Source organism: Ochotona princeps, chromosome 18, assembly GCF_030435755.1.
Source record: "Ochotona princeps isolate mOchPri1 chromosome 18, mOchPri1.hap1, whole genome shotgun sequence".
Taxonomy (NCBI): domain Eukaryota; kingdom Metazoa; phylum Chordata; class Mammalia; order Lagomorpha; family Ochotonidae; genus Ochotona; species Ochotona princeps.
In genome coordinates this window covers 38,745,127-38,765,209 of record NC_080849.1, presented here as the reverse complement: position 1 = coordinate 38,765,209, position 20,083 = coordinate 38,745,127, and the positions used below count along the sequence as shown (strand labels likewise).

At 43.6% G+C, this 20,083-nt stretch overlaps 1 protein-coding gene across 2 annotated transcripts in view; it reads left to right on the top strand.

Annotated features, from left to right (window-relative positions):
* CABYR (calcium binding tyrosine phosphorylation regulated) overlaps positions 1-20,083 on the top strand; it is a 29,830-nt gene that overhangs the window by 7,055 nt on the left and 2,692 nt on the right. For both annotated transcript variants that reach the window (XM_004579598.3, XM_058676972.1), the window contains one exon: positions 18,183-19,390. In XM_004579598.3, the coding sequence (XP_004579655.2) occupies positions 18,183-19,381 (1,199 nt within the window). In that variant the 3' untranslated portion in view covers positions 19,382-19,390. The remainder of the gene's footprint in view (positions 1-18,182; positions 19,391-20,083) is intronic.

Sequence of the window (20,083 nt, the reverse complement as noted above, 5' to 3'; positions counted from 1 at the left end):
GCAAACGTACTTAGTTGCCTGTACATATGTAGGATGTATTGATGAGAGCATGCCTGCCACACAAATGGTTTTGGATAAGTACTTTATTCTAGGATTCTTTCCTGGAAAATGCTTCATTTTTTGTGGGTTTCATCATGGGACCAGTAAGACTTGAGAGCAAATAGTTCTCCGCCGTCATCTTGTGTTCTTCATTTTCTGGAGAACTGCTTCTTTGGGCTGCTCCCTGGCCCCATCCAGGATGGTCTTGTGGCATATTCCCAACATGTACTCATTTCCAAAGTAGCTCACACTGTGAAGCTCTTTCTTGGACCTGCCTTGTGCTTTTCTGCGCTTGGTTGAAAAGATTCTTGCTGTCATGGGCTTTCCAGAAAACTCCCCCACTTCTCAGCCTTCTCTGGAGAGTTCTCATTATCCCAGTCAGTCATTACTTGTTGGGACTTTTTTTTCTTTTAAGATTTTTACTTGTCATCTTTTTTTAAAGATTAATTTTATCGTAAAGTCAGATATATAGAGAGGAAGAGAGAGAGGAAGATCTTCTGTCCATTGATTCATTCCCCAAGTGGCTGCAATGGCTGAAGCTAAGCCAATCCAAAACCAGGAGACAGGAGCCTCTTTCAGGTCTCCCATGTGGGTACAGGGTCCCAAGGCCCTGAGCCATCCTCGACTGCTCTCCCATGCCACAAGCAGGGAGCTGGATGGGAAATGGGACTGCCAGGAACAGAACCAGCACCCATATGGGATCCTGGGGGTTGCATGCAAGGCGAGGCTACCACGCTGGGCCCCTGTTCGTGATTTTTAGAAACTTGGGTGATACATTAAGACAAAATTGTCATTCCCTCAAATTATACAACTTAGTATATGCTAGGAAAAGGAAAAAAACTGTTTAGACACTTATCTCAATTCAGACAACCTTAAGCCATAAGGAAGAAAAAAGATGGGATAGGAAATACGTGACATCATTGTCATTTTACTCAGGAGAAATATGAGACTTGGGAGTAACTAAATAACATGTTTTTTACTATTAAGAAATTGGTTAAGAACCATGCTCTTTCCACCATAGAGTAAATGACATTCTCAAATCCTTTTGGGAAAACCTTAGGCTCTTGTACTCAAGTAGTAAAGAGCAACTTCAGCCCCTTTCCATGATGCAGTCTTCCATGGTTTTCTTTCTCTCTCTGCTGTTACATTCCTGGGTTGCAACCAAGATAGTACTGGTTCTGAACTTGGCAGAACTTGGTGAAGAGGACACTTCTTTCCCCTTCAGCCCTGTATCACCTCCCATCCTTCTAAGCCTAATTGGGTGCAATTTCCAGGGCCAGAGCTGTCCTAACTGCCAGCAGAGGTAGGAAATAGCCACAGCTTTGATGTCAGGAAGGTGACCCAGTCACCTGGATCCCCGACTGAATTCATTTTTCTACTTGATCCCAGACATTTTTGACTTGGCCTTGTTTCAGTGGTTGTAGTCATGAATTGCTGCTGATCGTTGAGTCCAGTTTAAATTCATATACAATAAGGAAAATAACATATATCACCACATATTTATTCCTATTAAATGTCCATAATATTATCCTGAGTTTTTACTTTCTTATGCTAAATTCTGTTGTTTGTTTCAGACTGGGTTACACATAGCTGTAACCATCCATTATTTAAACATGGACTATGTCCACTTTTAAGCCCATCCTTAAGTTGTGAGATGCTGGTGCTGCTATGAAACTTTGCTGACTCCCTGAACTGGGATGGGTGCTATACTAAAATGACCCTTTTATTTCTTGAGTGCTTCATTTGCCTACTCAGGTTGGTAATCATTTGTACCAAGGTGATCATTGCATTGTAGGTCCATTGGGATTTTCTGTTACAGTAAGTTTCATCAGTTGGAGAATGACTTTGACTAAGGAGAGGTAAATGATTGATAGAAAAAAGCTTTGCTCACAGTAAAGATCAGAAACATGTCAGGATTAAGCAAAGGAGGTCTGGGTAGGGAAGGAGAAAACCATTGGGCAGGGGGCCACATTGCCAAGATGCTGTCGGAGCACTGGAGGCTAGTTAGAACACAGGGAAGGAACGTTGTGGTTGTTGGTTTTCTAGGTTGGGTCTGTTGGTCTCCTAGCCAGAAACTTTGGTAACCGTAAAATCTACACTTTGTTGTCAAAATGTACTGCTACCTTTTTTTTTTTAAAAATAGTGTACTTCTGAGAAAGAATAAACTAGTGTACTTCTGAGTTTGGAAAGGCAGATACACAGGGAGAAGTAGACAGAAAAATCCTCTGTCCACTGATTCACTTCCCAAGTGGCCACAATGGCTGGAGCTAAGCTGATCTGAAGCCAGGAGCCTGGAACCTCCCCTGAGTCTCCCAAGCTGGTGCAGAGTCCTGAGGCTGCAGGCTATCCTCCATTGCTTTCCCAGACTGTCAGCAGGGCGCTGGATCAGATTTGGAGAAGCTGGGACATGAATCAGTGCTCATAAGAGATGCTGGTGCTGCAGGCAGCATCCTAAGCAGTTACACCATAATACGGGCCCTCAGAGACAGGTATTTTAACGATTAGATTCTGCCATAAGTGAGTATTTTAATGCAAGACAGGATAAGTTCGAGAAAGTAAATGAATACTTTCTGACATGTCTGAGTAGCAGTGTGTCAGTTTCTGGTTTCCTTGCACGAGTGTGACATGCAGAGCTGTGATATGAGTCTGTTCTGCCTTTGCAGTTGTCTCATTTCATGTCTTCCTGGACCTTAACACACTGGATTGACATGTGTCATATGAAAACGTCATCTGAAAATATGCAGTGACTGCCAATTTGCCAGATGTTGTGCTAGGTGAAATTCATTGGAGGAGAGATTTGTTTCAGCTATAGTGGAGTAGTTGATATTGGACTTGCCCTTCTATCATAAACAACCATAAAAGCTAAAAACTTAAGTCTGATGTCTGGATTCTTAGGAGAAGGGATTCATAGAGATTTAGTGCCGTATTCACCCTAATTTTCTTCTGGAGTGTATTAAAAATTCTTGTGCAGGGAAGTAGAGCCCAAGCTGTGAGGGTAAGTCTGGGAAAAAGAAACAGAATTTGTAGCTGCCAATGTGGCTGCAATTTGGGTGACAGAGTGCCAGAGAGGAGGTATTTTTCAGAGAAAGATCTCCAAAAGTAATTTTAAAAATTATCTTGAATTTTGTTTTTGTGTAACTTTCATGCTACGCCTATGTGAAGAGACTTATAGTTGGTAGGTGGGAGACTGGAACATAAGTAGAGATTTCAGAAGTGGTACAGTGCTGAGAAAAACTTCTCAGTGTGGTCCTGACCAAGATGTAGAGACTTCTGGGAGGCTTAGAACAAGTTTGAAATATACCAAGTCTAAAACCAACCCTTGAAAGATCAAATTGATCTGCTATTTTTAGAACAAATCAGTAGCATTTAGAAGGAAATAATCAGAACCTCTACAGTACATCAAAATTGCTACATACACTAAAAATTGATTTTGAGGGGCAGCATAGTGGTGTAGAATTCTAAGCCATTGCTTGCAGTCCCACTGTTCCATATGGGAACACTGGTTCAAGAACTGGCTGATCTGCCTCTGGTCCAGCATCCTGCTAATATACCTGGGAAACCAGTGGAAGATGGTCAAAATCGTTGGGCTGTAACCACCCTTGTGGGAGAATTGGATGGAGTTCCCGGCTCCTGGTTTCAGTATGGCCCAGAGAGATGGCTGTTGGGACTGTTTTGGGGGTGAGATCTAGCAGATGGAAGATGTCCCCCCCTTTTAATTTTACTTTTTATGATGATTACATAGTTGAGAAGGATGTATACCAACGTGGACCACTAATAGGGCAAGAAGGGCAGAGTAATAGGAAGGAGAAGGTAGATAAGACTGTTTCCAATTTTCTTTTTCTTCTTCCTGTATTTGAGGGCAGGGGAAAGAGAAGGGGAGAAGCTGCACCTAGCATCCTAAATGCATCAGTATCTGGGGACGGGGGATGGCCACCCAACGTCATCCCAGGGCCCCCATGGAGCATGTTCTGAGGATACTGCTCATGTGGTTTTGATAGTTCCGAAATGCTGTTGATTTCATTGCTCCAAGATAAAGAAATCCTTCTGACATAGTCCACCTTAGAGTCTACATTCACCCAGACACTTGCTGTCAAACCGCTTGGCTGGGAGATTGTCCAATTTGTTCTGCCCTCCATCCTCTGCTGTGGTACTAGAACTGCCATAACCCCCATGTGCATCTGGGCATACTGTCCATTGTACCATCTGAGGAGGCCCAGTTCTGACACATGCACTCTGGAGTCAGACCACAGATCCTGCAATTTTCCTTGTGGTTAGAGTTCTGAGTCCAATGGTCCAGTGTGTGTGTGTCGGGGGTGTCCCCAAAGAAACTGACTCCTGTATGTGTGTGTAAGTACGGGGTCTGGCTCAGTCCATCATCCATATCAGCTTACGTACACACTGGTGGTTGCAGTTGTTGGGTCAGTTCTGTCCCCAGCCCCATCTCTTAGACAAATCAATGGATGTTGCAGCCTAACTAGACTGACCCCTGGTAACCCTCAACAGACTCATCCCCAGCTCTGATTCCTGTGCACGCCAGTGTGTGCGACAGACTGGTCCAGTCCATCCCCATCCCATTTGGCTCTTGTACACATAAATGGGTGTTTGAACCTAGCTCAGCTTGACCAACCCCACTATCAGCCCACACTCATGCCAGCAGGTGCCACTGCCTGTCCAGCCAAACCTGCCCCCAGCCCTGGTTCCCATGCTTACTGGCAGGAGCCGCAGCTTATCAGAGGGGTTCCCTCAATTTGCCTGCTAGGCCACTCCCAGCCCCAGATCTGGTACTTTATAGGTGGTACTGCTGTCTAGCCTGACAGGACTCCCTCTCCGACCCCTCACTCCCAGCACCTGCTAGCCAATGCTGTAACAAAGCCCGACCAGCTTGCACGTACTCTGGCTCATGCGTGCACCAGTGGATAGGATCACTTAGCCCAGCCTGGCTCCCCCCAAAGCCTGGCTCCTCCCAAAGCCTGGCTTACATGCAGGCCAGTGGGTGTTGCAGACCTGCCCAGCCTACTCTGCTCATGATCCTAATGTGAACTGGCTGGTGTTGGGGCCCAACTTTACCTGACCTGTACCCTGTCTCAGTTCTCAGATTTGCCAGTGGGTGTTATGAACTGCCCAAGCCTGGCCTGCCCCCAGACCTTACCCATTCATGTTGTTGGGTACTGTAACCTGGCCTGGGCTGGGCTGCTCCTAGTCTTGGTTCTTGTGGTCAACTGTAGGGACTCCATGCTGACAGAGTTCCCCAACCTCCTCTATCAGGTTACCTCCCAGTGGCAGGACTTGCATACATTGGAGGGTCCTTGCCTGACTGGTTCTGCCTCTTACTGTTGGGTGCTGCAGCTCCGCATTCCCTGTCCACCCACAAACCCAGCTCTCATATGGGTCATCTGAGATCTAGCCAAGCCTATCATACACACAACCTGGCTCTTGAGAGTAGCAGCAGGTGTTGGAGTCTAGCCTAATCTGGCACACCACAGACCCAGTCCACGTCCATGCTGAGGGATACTGCAGCCATGTCTAGCCCGGTTTGATGCCCCCATTCAGACTCTCTCATTCACCAGTGGGAACCACAGCATAGCCAGGGTATCCCTTTAGCATCCTGACCAGACCTGCCCCCAGCCAGAGTTTGTATGTGCCAATGGTTGCTCTGACCCAGCCTGGCATAGCCCATCCCGTCTTGACCTTTGCCATCAGATACTACAACCTGGACTGGCCTGCCCTGTGCCCAATCCCAACTCTTGCTCCTGGGTGCTGCAACCTATCTGTGCCCAGTCTGCCCCCATCCCTGGCTTTCATGCAGAATGGTAGGTGTGATAGCCTACCCCAGCATGGCCTGCACTTTATCCTAAATCCTGCAAATGCCAGCGTGCTAAGCTTTGGCCTGGCCCTACCTGGTCTACTCCCACACACTTACAAACAAGTGGAGTTGCCCTGCCTGGCCTGACCAGTACCCAGCCCTGACTCATGCTCATCAGTGGGAGCTACAGCCCACCAGTATAGTTCTCCAAGTTCCCCCACCAGGTCTACTCCCAGACTCAGATTTCACATGTGCCAGTAGTTGCTAAGCCCTTACCTGACATAGTCTGCACCATTTGTCTTGACTTTTGTGTATGCTGGTGGATGTTGTAGCCTGGCCCACCTCACATCCTGTTGTTCAGTGTGATTGAATGCTGCAGCCTGGACCAGCCTGGCTTGTTCCCAACCCCAACACCCATGAGTGTCACAGGGGAGGTTCTGTGGTCATACCTAGCTCAGCTTGTTACTAACCCCAGCTCTTGAGCAAACCAGTAGAAATTACAGTTCCATAGATACCCCCATAAAGTCTGCCCCCAGACCTGGTTCTCTTGCATGCTGGTTAGTGTCATGGCCCAGCCTAACATTACCCATCCCCTGTGTCAACACTCACTGTCAGGTACTGTGATCTAGCTTTACCATGTAGGCCCCCAGCCCTAGCTTAATTATACACTGGTGGGTGGTGGTCACCAGTGGTTGATGCTAACTAACCCAGCTCAAGTTTCCCATCTATCGTTCTGATCAGGAAAGGTCCTCCAGCTTCCCTTCTTCAAACCGCTCAGTCTCTTTCTCCTCTCTTACCTGCAAATTCAGTGGTCTTGTCAGTGGAAGTCCCTCAGTAGTCATTCCTTACCTGTAACATATTCCCTCATTGGTCCTCCCTCTTGCACATCCCCAAACCCCTTCCCTGAGCAATCCACAGTCCCTGCACCCGGGAGTGCATGGGTTCCCCAGCCTGGTCTTCTCAAGCCCAGTCTTCTGGTGGGGTGGCATGCTGGCCTGGAGTTCTGCCTGCCCACCAGGTATCCACGCTCCTGGCATGTGTGCTGGCCAGGGCCCCCACCCTTCCACCCCACCAAGATCCAAGCACATTCACAGTTCCCCAAGCCCAGTCCACCAGCACACCACGCCATCATTACTAATTTAAGGCTCTACCCCATTATCCACCTTAGCCAGGATCAAGCCCATGCAGAAATCCCCAGGCTCGCTCTTTCTGCCTAGGTATGATTCCCAAGTCCTCATGCACCATTGCTAGCAACATCCTCCAGGCCCCCACCAGCCTGCCTGCCCTGGTGGAAGCCAGGTGCTCACAACAGCGGAAGCCCTGCCTCGCCGCTTCTCTGTCATTCTGCCTTTCAAATAAACAAACACATCTTAACATTACTATCCATTCAGTGAAGCAGAGAAGTGTTTGATCATCAAGGATTGGAACATAGAATGCTGAATAGAAGAGCAGTAGAAGAGCCAGATATTGGATTTACTATATGAGGACCGAAATTAACTGTGATTAATGTTTTAGAATGATAGACAAGAGGTATAAAACCTCACAGGGTACAAATCCACAAAAATAAATGGTGATTCCATAATTATTTAAAAGCTTATTGGATGACTACTAGAATGCAGATTTAGAAACTGTAAGCAGGGTAACAGGCACTCAAAGTAAAGTGGAGAGAATACAGATGTATTTGGGACATTGCAAAATATCTGATGTGTCACTGGAGCTGCAGGAGTAGAAAATGGAAAATGAGAAAGTAGTAATTAAAATGCAATGGTTCCAAGTCTGACTGAAAAGGACAGCTTGCAGAGTCAAGAAGTCTGGTGAACATAAGGCAAAACAAATGCTTGGGGGCAACCATCTTAGTCAAACTGTTAATATATATATTTATACACGTAAGAAATATATACATACACATACATACATAAGAAAGCAGGCAGGGTTAAAGAGCTGTTAGTGGTTTGTCACCTGGGCCAGGGTCTTTATGGCCCCAGACCTGTTTAGGATATTTGGAGCAGAGGAGGAAGAATACTTGCTAAGCTTCTCACTCTTTGCCTTAAAGGAAGTTGGGAGAGATGAGTGATGGTGCTCCAGGGAGATGTGGGGGGGGGGGGGAGAGGGAAGAGGGTGGAAGCTGAGAAAGAGCCTTTGGGGTTGCTCTCTATGGCTCAGGTTGAGTTTGCTGGTAGAGCTGGGGAGCCCAGGTCAGAATAGAGGGTGGAGGGTTTGATGTTGGCAGCCCCACTGGAATACAACCAGAAGCTGTTTCTCCCCAAACTAGCCATTTCCATCTTTGTTTTCCACTTCCTACATATGGGCCACTCTTCTGCTGGCACCTTTTCTTTGCCGAAGCTTAGCATCAATGACCAAAGCCATGGTACCCCATGGCACTGTCAGCAGTGTCCTATGGTCATCTGTATAGGTGCCACTATCCTTAATCACACTGTGATCTTCATAAGGTCTTTTTTTAAGCTTTATTTTATTTTTTTATTGGAAAGGCGGATATGCAGAGGGGGAGAGACAGGGAGGAAGATCTTGCGTCTGATCATTCACTCCCCAAGCGGCCACAATGGCAGGAGCAGAGCTGATCCAAATTCAGGAGCCAGGAGCTTCCTCCAGGACTCCCATATGGGTGCAGGGTCCCAAAGCTTTGGGCCGTCCTCGACTGCTTTCCCAGGCCACAAGCAGGGAGCTGGATGGGAAGTGGAGCTGCTGGGATTAGAACCGGCGCCCATATGGGATCCCGGGGCTTTCAAGGCGACGACTTTAGCCGCTAGGCCACGCCGCCGGGCCCTAGTGGGTTAATCTTGATAAGATGGCTCAAACTCTGGCAAGCCTAGTGTGCAAATTCATTTTTAAATGTTTCCCACTTGAGTTAGACTGCCCGTCTTTGGAGTGTCTGGTTTGAGTCCTGGCTGTTCCAAGCTTCTCCAGCTTCTGCTCTGGCACCAGGTAGGCAGTGGATGATGATCCGAGTACTTGTGTGCTGGCCAGTGATGCATGGGACCTGGACTGAGTTTCTGGCTTGGCGTGGCCGATTATAATAATAAAAGTTTCCCACTTCACACATTATCTCAAGGTTACAGCTAGCAGTTAGTAGGCTTCTTAAAGCATCAGCATTTTTTTTTTATCCTTCTTGAAAGGATACCAAGAGGAACTCAGTCTAGATTTATGTGTGGTAACTAGTGTATGTTTCTGTACACTGTCTCATGTAGTCTAAATAGCCAAGCCACACTCTAATGATGTAAAAGTTTGAGAAATCAAGACTTTTTTGAAATTATGAAACACTGTTGAAAAGGTTGTATGTATGCTTGTGTTGTGAGCATATGGCTTGTGCATTTAGGGTTGCTGAATGATGTATCTACCTTTAAATCCATGAGGCCGTTTTTTTCTTGTAGAAATGTAAGTGTATATTGGTTAAGCTAAGATGGCTGTGATGTCACTAGACAGTGTCTTATGGACCTGTCACCTTCAACAGCAGAGCACTGTTGACCAGAATGGCCCTATGCAGCACAGCTGTGCCCACGTTTACACTCCCTGCATCCTACCCCCAGCTGAAGAAATGGCCAATTCCATCTTTCTTTTTCAGACTTATTTGAAAGGCAGATTTACAGAGAGGAGAGGCAAAGAAAAAGATTTTCCATCTGCAGATTCACTCCCCAAGTGGCTACGATAGCAGGAGCTGAGCTGTTCCAAAACAGGAGCCAAGAGCCCCCTTGGGGTCTCCCATATAGGTGCAGGGTTCCAAGGACTTGGACCATCCTCCATTACTTTCCCAGGCCATAAGCAGGGAGCTGGATGGGAAGTGGAGCGGTCGGGACAAGAACTGGCACCCTATGGGATGCTGGCCATTGCAGGTGAAGGATTAGCCAATTGAACCATTGCACTGGCCCTAGCCAATTTTATTTTAATCAAACCTAAATTAAGCATATTGAGACTTTTGATTTGTAATTTGATTACAAATTTTCAAAATTGTACTGTATCTGTTTTAAAATGGCTCCTTTTTCATTTCTTTTGTTTCTGGAGGACTTCCAAGGGTGTTATTTCATCCATAAAAACTCCATGAGGTGAGAACTATCCCTGTATGGAGATGAGGAGGTTGAAGCTCACAACACCTGCCTTAGTAACTGTTAAATCACAGAGCTGGGACTGAAATATAACCATTACACTTTTAATATAAAGTTATGGGGATGAAAGCAAAATAGACTATCTGTGTGAATCATTACTGTCTCACATTTACACAATACTTTCTAGAATGGTTGGTCTTTAATCAGGGGTTAGGAGAAACGATTATTTCAAAGGCAGAGTTGCAGAAAGACAGGAGAGACACAGAGATGGTCGTCCCTTCTCTGATTCACTCCCCAAATAGCCAGGGTGGACCAGACGAAGCTTAGAGTCTGGGTCTCCAGCCAGGTCTCCCATGTTGGTGGCAGGGGTCCGAGTGCTTGGGCTGTCTTCTGCTGATTCCCCAGGTACATTAGCAGGGAACTGGATCAAAAGTGGAGCAACTGAGACACAAACCTTGTACTCATGGGATGCCTACATTGCTAAGACTACAATGCCAGCCCCATAAAAGTCATATTTTAAAAATAAAAGCACTTAAATAACATATAACCCCAGGGTTCTACTCCTAGATAAAACTTCAGTTATGAAATCCCTTAAGCAAAGGGCAGAAGTGCCACAGCCTGTTTCTTTGTCCGCATTCCCTCTCAGCTGTTAGCCTAATCGCCAGCCTGCCTCAGTAGGCAGCTCAACATGCTCTTGGCCCTCACCCATGGGGGCATGCTGCTTTCATTACTCAGTGTTGGTTGCTGGGCAGGTTCATTGGCTCATCTCAGGCCTAAGCCAGTTGTCCTCTGCACCTGGGAGTGGCTGGTTTGGATCTGCGATCAGTGTGGGCTATTGTTTCCCGTCTGTGCTCCCAGGGCAGGATGCTTGCTTAGTATTGGTATAGGATCTCACTCTCAGGCCTGTGGAAAATTGCCTGTATGAATTCCTCCTGAGACCGTAGTCCCAAGGATAATTCAGACTAACATCCTGCCCTACTTTTGTCCACTGCAGTAGGTGGAGAATTTAGTTGACACCTCCTAACCCACTTTCCTCCTGGGTTCTGCCACAGCTGAAACAATCCTTGTCCCTTTCTCCTGGGAGGGGCTTGCATCTCTTTGGAAGTCAAGTTACATATGGCCTCTCTGCTCTTGGATGGATTTTTAAAAAGTTCTGATTTCATGGATTATCTTTCTCTTGGGAACAATGTTTTTGTACCTTTATGTATATTAGTCGTAAGAGTAACTTTCCCACAGGCTTACTTACAACATTCTTTTCATCTTAACCAGTTCCAGGGTATTGGTTAGTACTGTTGGCATTAGGTACTTGAACTTTTTTACTTCTAATATTAATATATTTTCTCTATTGCATGTAAGCTAAATAAAGTTTCATCTTAACTGTTCTTTGGGTATTAAAGATGTTGGCTCTGCTAACTGGTGTGTGTGTGGTGGGTGGAGAATGTTCCAGAGAGATGACTGCAAAAATGAGTTTATTCTAAATAGAAGGAGATAAATTTTTTGTTTATCTTTTCGAATATTTATTGTGAATACATAAACTTTGGTTTTGGTGTCCAGAATTAGACACTTCAGTTAAATTTTTAAAAAGTCAGCAGCTGACGTTGAGGGAGACAGTGTTCTTTGGGAAGCAACAGAACATATGAAAGCATCTCCAAACAAATTCTTGACTTGAACCAAACACAATGGCAAAGCAAATTCTACTTTTCTCACAGACTTAAGAGTCTTCAGCCAGCAGGTATGAGAATTCAGTGAGCAACAAGTAAGGTGGGCTGTCAGGTGTCTGATGGACAGCATGTTCTCTGACAGCAGTTTTGTGGCTTTGGGACTTCCTGGAGCTGGTCGGTGTGGACCTTCAGCTGGTGAGAATTTTCCTCAGGCTCAAAGATTCAGAGACCACACCTGGACTCAGCTCTCCTTTTGCTGTCTTTTCAGCGGGTCTTTATGATGTTGGCCACATGATTACACCCTGCCAGCAAGTTTTCTATTTTCAAATTAGAATATATGATGCTTCCTAATGTGGAAGTAAAAGTCTGTAGTTACCTAGTCTGCCAGTTCATCGAGTTAAATTTATGTACCGATTTTCTTAAATGGAGAAGTGCCTTTATTTTGATAGCCCCTCTTATTATTAATTAGGACACCTAATTGTCCAAGATGGTTTCTGTTTCTTCCTTCCCTCAGTTTTGTGTGGAATTTTGCATCAGAAGCTTTTTCCATGCAATTTTTGACCTCCTTTTTTCTAGAGTTATGATCCTTCCCTTAATGCCAAATGGCTTAGGTAGTGTCTAATTACCATTTTAAATTTTATTTATATAAAGTAACTTTCATGAAACACATTTAGAAGCATAGGGGCTCCTCCCGGTGACCCTCCTCTTTTCCTACTGCCTCCCTCTTTTTTCCTTCCTAATTATTACAATGGCATATTTTATTCTCACTTCACAATCTGAGGCCTGACACTCCAATAGGGAAAGATATCAAGACATAGCAATTAGAGGGGAAAAAGGAAATTCTGTTAGGAGTAAAGACACAGGCTGTGAACAGTAATCCTTTATAAAGATTAATTTTTTAGTGCTCTATGTATTGTCACATATTAGGAAAAAATGTGTTTCTTTTGGGGACTGGCTTATTTTGACTAACCATAATGTTTTTCAACTGTATCCTCTGAGTTGCAAAATACTTCATTCTTTATTATTTAGTATTCCATTGTGTTTATATACCACATTTTCTTTATCCAGTCATCAGTTAACTATTGTAAATTGTGCTGCTGTAAACGTGGGTTTAGGTACTCCTTCATATGCTGATTTCCTTTGGATATATTTCCAGGAGTTGGATGGCTGGGTCATATGATAGATCGGTTTTCAGTTATTTGAGGACTCTCCATGCTGTATTTCATGATGATTGCATTAGTTTACATTCCCATCAGCAGTGGGTTAGGGTATTTTTTTTCCCCCATATGCTTAGCAGCATAGTCTTCTGATTTCTGTGTGACAGCCATTCTGACTGGAGTGAGGTTGGCCCTCATTGTGGTTTTTATTTGCCTTTCCCTGCTGGCTAGAGACCCTGAGCATTTTCTTCACATGACTGTTAACCATTTGAATTTTGTCCTTTGAAAAATGCCCGTTACGTATTTTGCCCATTTTTTAATTGGATTGTTTTGCTGTTGAGTTTCTTGAGTTCTTTATAGATTTTTGATATCAATCCTCTATCAGTTGAGTAGTTAGCAAATATTTCCCCCCATTCTGTTGGCTGCCTCTTTGTTGATGGTTTCCTTCTTTGTAGTGCAGACACTTCTTAGCTTCATTTTGCCCTTGTTTTTCTTTCATTGCTGTACTTCTAGGGTCTTTGCAAAGTATTTTCCTAAGTCTGTGTCTTGCAGAGTGTTCCTGTTGTTTTCCTCCAGTAATTTGATGCTGTCAGATTGTAGATTAAGATTCTTGATGCATTTAGAGCTAATCTTTGCATAAGGTGTGAGGTCAGACTTGTTTCTTCTGCACTGTACGTGCAATTTTCCCGGTGCCATTTGTTGAAAAGATTGACCTTTCTTCCTGGATTGATTTTGGTTTACTTGTCAAAAATTAATTGGCAGTAGATGTGTGGGTTCATTTCTGTGGGTTCTATTCTGGTCCATTGATGTCCATGTCTGTTTTTGTGCCACTACCGGGCTGTTTTGATCACAAACTGCTGTGTTATGTACCTTTTAAAGTCTGGTGGTGTGATGCTTCTAGCTTTTGTTTTGTTGTCTTAAGGCTGCCTTAGTTTGTTGTTGTTGTTGTTTAAGACTGCCTTAGCTATTTGGGAATACTTGTATATCCATACGAATTTTAGCATCATGTTTTTCTAAATTAAAGGTGGTGGTGTAGGTATTTTGGTTGGGATCCCATTGAGTCTGTAAATTACTTCTGGTAATATGAACACTGTGATGATATTCTGCCAGGCCAAGAACCTGGTTGATTTTCCTATGTTTTGATATCATCATCTATTTTTTCTTTAATGTTTTTGTAATTTTCATCATGCAGATCCCTCATATCCTTGGCTAAATTTATTTCAGGGTTTTAAACAAGGTCTTTAAGTTTTTTGGCAGCTATTATTACTGGAACTGCTCTTACAAATTCTTTCTCAGCCATGGAATTGTGTATACAAAGCCCATTGAGTTTTGTATGTTAATTTCATATTTTGTAACCTTACCAAAATCTGAGTTCCAGTAGTCTCTTGGGACTCCTTTGGTTCCCTATATATAGAATTTGTAATCTGCAAATAGGAATAGCTTGACTTACTCCTTTCAAGTCTGTATCCCTTTATTCTTTTGCTTTCTAATAGCTCTGGCTAAAACTTCCAGGACTATATTGAGTAGCAGGGGTGACTATGGGCATCCTTGTTTGGTTCCAGATGTTAGTGGAAATGCCTCCAACTTTCCCCCATTCAATCAGATGCTGTCAGTGAGCTTTCCAAATATCACCTTGATTGTGTTGAAGAATGTTCCTTGTATGCTCAGTTGACTTCAGATTTTTATTATCAAGGGATGTTGCATTTTATCAAATGCTCTCGCTGCATCTATCGGAAAAGCCATATGATTTTGTTCTTCATCTTGTTAATGTGTATTACATTTATTGATTTGTATATGTTAAATCATCTCTGCATACTAAAATCCCACTTGGTCAAGGTAAATGATCTTTCTGATGTGTGGTTAGATTTAATTAGCTAGTATTCTGTAGATTTTTGTACCTATATTCTTCAGGGATATTGGTCTACAGTTGTCTTTATGGTAGCTTTTTCTGGTTTTGGAAGTAAAGGATGTTGGCCTCACAGAAGGAGTTTTGGACAATTCCCTTCCTTTCGGTTGTTTAGATTCTGAAGAATTGGAATCAGCTTTTCTTGAAAGGTTTAGTATACTTCAGCAGTGAGGCCATCCACTCCTGCACTTTTCTTTGTAGGAAGAGTCTTTATTACTGATTCAATCTCTATCATTATTGCTCAGTTTAGGTTTTTGATGATGTTATAGTGGAGTTTCAGTAGATTATATGTATCCAGAAATCTATCCAGTTCTTCTAGATTTTCCAGTTTGTTGGTGAATAGCTGTTTGTAGTATTTCCCAGTGTTCCTCTGTATATCCATAGTATCTGTTAAATTTGCCCTTTTTCATTTTAATTTTTATTGGAAAGATCTACAAAGAGAAGGACAGAAAGCTCTTTCACCCACTGGTTGACTCCTCAAATGGCTGCAATGTCAGATGAGCTGATCCAAAATTAGGAGACAGGAGACCCTTGGGGTCTCCCGTGTGGATGCAGAGTCCCAAGGCTCTGGGCCATTCTCCACTGCTTTCCCAGGGCGTCAGCAGGGAGCTAGACAGGAAGTGGAGCAGCTGAGAAATGAATTGGCACCCAAATGGGATGCTGGTACTTGCAGGTGGAGGATTAGCCAGTTGAGCCACCATGCTGGCCTCTAAAATTCCCTTTTTATATTTGATTTTCTTGATTTGGGTCTTCTCCCTCTTTGATTAGCTGGGCCTATGGTGTATCTTTTCCCCCCCCAAAAGCCAGCTTCTTAGTTCACTGATCTTTTGTATTGTATTTGGTTTCAGTTTTGTTTATTCTCTAATTTTGATGCCTTCTGATTTTGTCTTCAGATTGCTGTTGTTTTTCTATGCCCTTGAGATGCTTTGAGAAATCATAGATGCATCTGATTTGTTGACGTACATACCAACATACCAACTGCTATGAACCTTTCTCAGCACTATTTTTGCTTTATCCCATAAATTTTGATATTTTGTGCTCTTTCCAGAATTTTTTTATTGCCCTTTTGATTTTTTTCTGTGACCCACTATTCATTTAGTAGTATATTGTTCATTCTCCATGTGTTTGTGTGTTTTCTGGAGTTTGAGTTGATTTCCAACTTCATTCCCTGGTGGGCAGAAAAAATATGTGGTATGATTTCAGTGCTTTTGAATTTGCTGAGGCTTGCTTTATGGCCCGCCATGTGGTCTATACTAGAATAAGTTTCATGAACTGATGAAAATATGTATTCTGCATCTGTGGGATGAAATGTTCGTAAAATGACCCTCACTGATATATATATGTAATATATAGATATATAACATTTATCAATGAGGACCATTTTAATCCATGATATAAATTAGCTATTCGTTTAATTTCTTTCTAGTTGATGTGTCCATTGATGATAGTGGACTGCAGAGAAAACCCATTATTACTGTATTGTGTCTCCCTGTAGATCCAGTTGTTTTAAATAGCCAGGTGCCTGGCAATGGATGCCTATGTGTCTACTATAGTCACTTGTTGAATTGCTCCTTTCATCATCAGGTAATGCCCTTCTTCATCTCTTGATAGTTGTGTTAAAGTTTGTCAGACATTAGAACGGCTATACCTGCTCATTTTTCTTTTCTATTATGGATTATCCTTCCATCACTTTACTTTCAGTCTGTATTTTTGTTGGCGAGGTGTGTTTTCTCTAAGCAGCAAATACATGGATTGCCTTTTGTAATCCATTCACCCAGTCTGTATCTCTTAATTGGAGAGTTTGGGCAATTTGTGTTCAGGGTTATTATTGACATTTTAACATAAATATTCTCATTGTTTTAGATTTCCTTTATACATTTATTAGGGAGTTTCTCTACCATCTTTCATTATGGTGATTATTTTTTCTGTTTGTAACACATTTCTTAAGTATCATTTGTAAGGGTAGGTGGTTGGTGGCAACTTTGTTTTGGAAAGTATTTCACTTTCATGTATAAATTAGAGGATATATTTTTCTAATTTTTGCTATGTATACTGAGTTAATTTCTTTTAGGACATGAAATATGTCTGTCCATTCTCTGCTGGACTGTAGGGTTTCTGGTGAGAAGTCAGCTGTTAAGTCTTGAGATGAGTCTGAAGGTATCTGTTTTCTGGCCATGCCTGTTAGGCATTCTATGCCCTTGCTGTACTTGCATACTCCTTTATTTCTCTGTGTTAGCTAAGTCTTCCATTATTATGTTTTAAAATAGGCTTTTTAATGCATTCTTTCTTACCATGCCTTCGGGAACTTGTAAGACACATATGTTATGCCATTTGATAGTATCCTATAAGTTGAACACTGTTTTTTGGTCTTCACTTTTTTTCCCGAATTAGAATATTCAGAAGACTTATTTTCTAGCTCAGATTCTTTCTTCCGCCTTTTCAAGTCTGTTGTTAAGGCTCTCCCACTCTATCTTGTATTTGGCATATTGGATTCTTCATTTCTGAGTTTTCAGTTTGATTCTCCTTCAAAATGTCTGCCACAGGAAAAGTTTTTATTCATGTCGTCTATGGATCTTTGTAATTCTTGCATTTGCTTTTTATTTTTTAGTAGCCTTACAATTATTTTGAAATCTTTTTCAGGCATTTCCTTGATATCTTCAGTTCCCCATTGTACAACTGAAATGTTTTTGCATTCCTTTGCAGGACATATTGTCTCCCTTGTTTATGTTGTTCATGTGTCTGCATTTCTTACACATTTCAGTAAAGACTTGTGGGTTTTGATGGTTTTTATCTTTGAACTGTGCCTCTGTGGCTTAATGGAATGATGGTTCCTTTAGTGGATATCTAGGGATGTGTACTGGGAGTGTGTACTTCCTGGTCCCCATGAGTGTACAGCTCCCTGCCTGTTCTCTTAAGTTATGTGCTCAAAGTATAGGGTTAAGTAGATGCTTGAGAAAAGCTAGGCATGTACTGGGGTTACAGATGTTCCTGAATGTGGAAGAATCTGCCAGCTGATCCAGGTCCCTGCCAAGATGGCACTTTATTCCACTGGTGTGGGTGTTCCATAGTTAATGTGGGGGGAGAGGTGTGTTCTCAACCCTCACAATAATCCATGGGGGCCTCATGACTCCTATTCAGTTCCCATCCAAACCTGGGGTTGGTGTGGTCACACAAGTTTCTATATTAAGCAGTGTTGCCAGCTACTCTGGCCATCATCACTGTTCCCACCTTTCTACCCAAACTCCAGATTCTCTTGAACTCTCCCCTGGAGCATGCCTCATTTGCCTCTGCCCGTCTGCCCCTTCCCAGACAAAATCAGCATGTCTTTATTCAGCCAACTTGGACCTCTTAATTATTTTTTACTGTGCTATTTACAGTCACTTCTAAGTATCCTGAAACACAGGAAAGTTTTATTGTACTGCATCAGAGTTGCTGGGAAACAAGGTAGATCTCTTCTTTGTGTGTGTGTTGATCAATATCTGAATGTTCAGTGTTTTTGCTTGCTTTGAGGTTCTTTGGGAGTAGATGCTAATTAATCCATATGGCTGTTATTTTTAGTGGAGAAATGGTCAGAAGGAGCAACACAAGACAAGAAACTAGGATGCAAAAAAGAGCGAGAAGGAACATCTGTAGTTTCCCAGGAACCTACAAAAATGGAAAAATCAACGGACACAGAGGAGGACAATATAACTAAACCACAGTACAGCAACAAAACCACCCAGTTTCCATCACTTCATGCTGAGTTCGTAGAGCCTGAGATGCCAGAATCAGCACGTGGTCCTTCCAAACCAGGCTCTCCTAAGGTTACCACGCCACCCTCATCACCATCTCCAGCAGCCGTCCCAGCAGAGTTTGCTTATGTGCCCGCTGACCCAGCTCAGTTTGCTGCTCAGATGTTAGGTAACGTTTCATCTGTTCATTCTGATCAGTCTGAAGTGTTAATGGTGGATGTGTCAACAAGTATGCCTGGTGTGCCCAAGGAGGTCCTGGGCTCAGAGGCTGCTGAAGAATTCCAGGTGACCAGTTCTCTTAAGTATTCTGGAGAAGTGGTAACTATGGAGGTTGTGAGCCAAACATCTGTCCAGGTAGATTTGGGTTCTAAACCTAAAGACCTTAAGGCTGAACCAACAACAGCTTCCTCATCCCCCTTGCAGGGTGAACAAGAACCTCCTGCTCCTGAGGTCCCTTTTCAGGCCGATGTAGAGATCACATCAGCTGTTCATATTTCATCCATATATAACAATGAGCCTGTGACTGAAGGAGTTGTTTATATCGAACAAATACCAGAACAAATAGCTATTCCTTTTACTGATCAAGTTGCTTGTCTTAATGAAAATGAGCAGTCACCACCAGTTAGCCCCAGACCTGTAGTGGCCAAGACAGCCTCAAGCATGTCTGGAAAATCTATAGAGCCTGAAAAACTTGCACAGTTGGAGAACGAAAAATATGACTCCCCGATGCAGACAGTTCTGTTTGCTGACACCTCTCTGAGCGTTCAGCCTGAGGGACCTGCAGAACCCCTGGATGCAGAGCGCTTTATCAGAATAGGCTCTGCGAAATCTCTGCACCTTGAAGTGGAGATCATGTCTGTAGACCCTGACAATACTGGGCAGGAGTCACGGGAGAACTCTGCACCCCGGGATACAGGGGGCGACCCTGTAAAGGCATCTAGCGGTCCCTTCCCTCCTGCTCCAGAAGGTCTTACTGAAACCGAAATGGAACCACAAGGGGAAGTCTCACCTGATGAACAGGTTTGATGAAGTCAGGTAAGAACATTAGATACTTAACACACACAATGACAAATTGCATTTCAGGTGGCATCTGTACTTCAGGTCATCATCTAGGTGCAGGATAGATGACTGGGCAGAATCTTTATTGTGAAATGAGTTTTTAAATGCCAAACCCATTTAAAGGCTTTGCTGTACTTGAAATTTTACTCTATTGTAAGGAGAGAGAGTTTTCAAGTAACCTCCCAAAAGCTTGGCTTCAAGATTGAGTAACCTAGTACTGCTGTGCCAGTGTTCTGCATATATATTAAATATATTATTAAAGCCTGTTACCAGGCAGCAGAAATATATCTGTGTGATCTGAATGATGCTGTTGCAAGACTAATGCAGGAGTATCAGTGTGAAATCTCTCTTGTGGGGTAAACTCAACTGCAGCACTGCATTTCCATGGGCTGTGGCATTTAAAAAGTCAAAGAAATGGTGGTGTGTTGACTGCTTCCGCGCTGTCGGGAGAGCTCTGCAAGCAGCTGTGGGGTGCCAGGGCAAGCACTGTTTCCTGCCTGGGAGCCTCCTGTGGCTGAGGGATGGGGAGAGGGAAGGTCAGGGCAGACCTCTGTGATGCAGGGCAGCAGGCAGGTGGCAACCACAGAGCAGAGCCTGGCACTGGACCCCCAGTGCAGTTCAGGCCCCCCAACAGGTGCCCCGCCTTGGCTGCTGCCCTGGGACATGGAC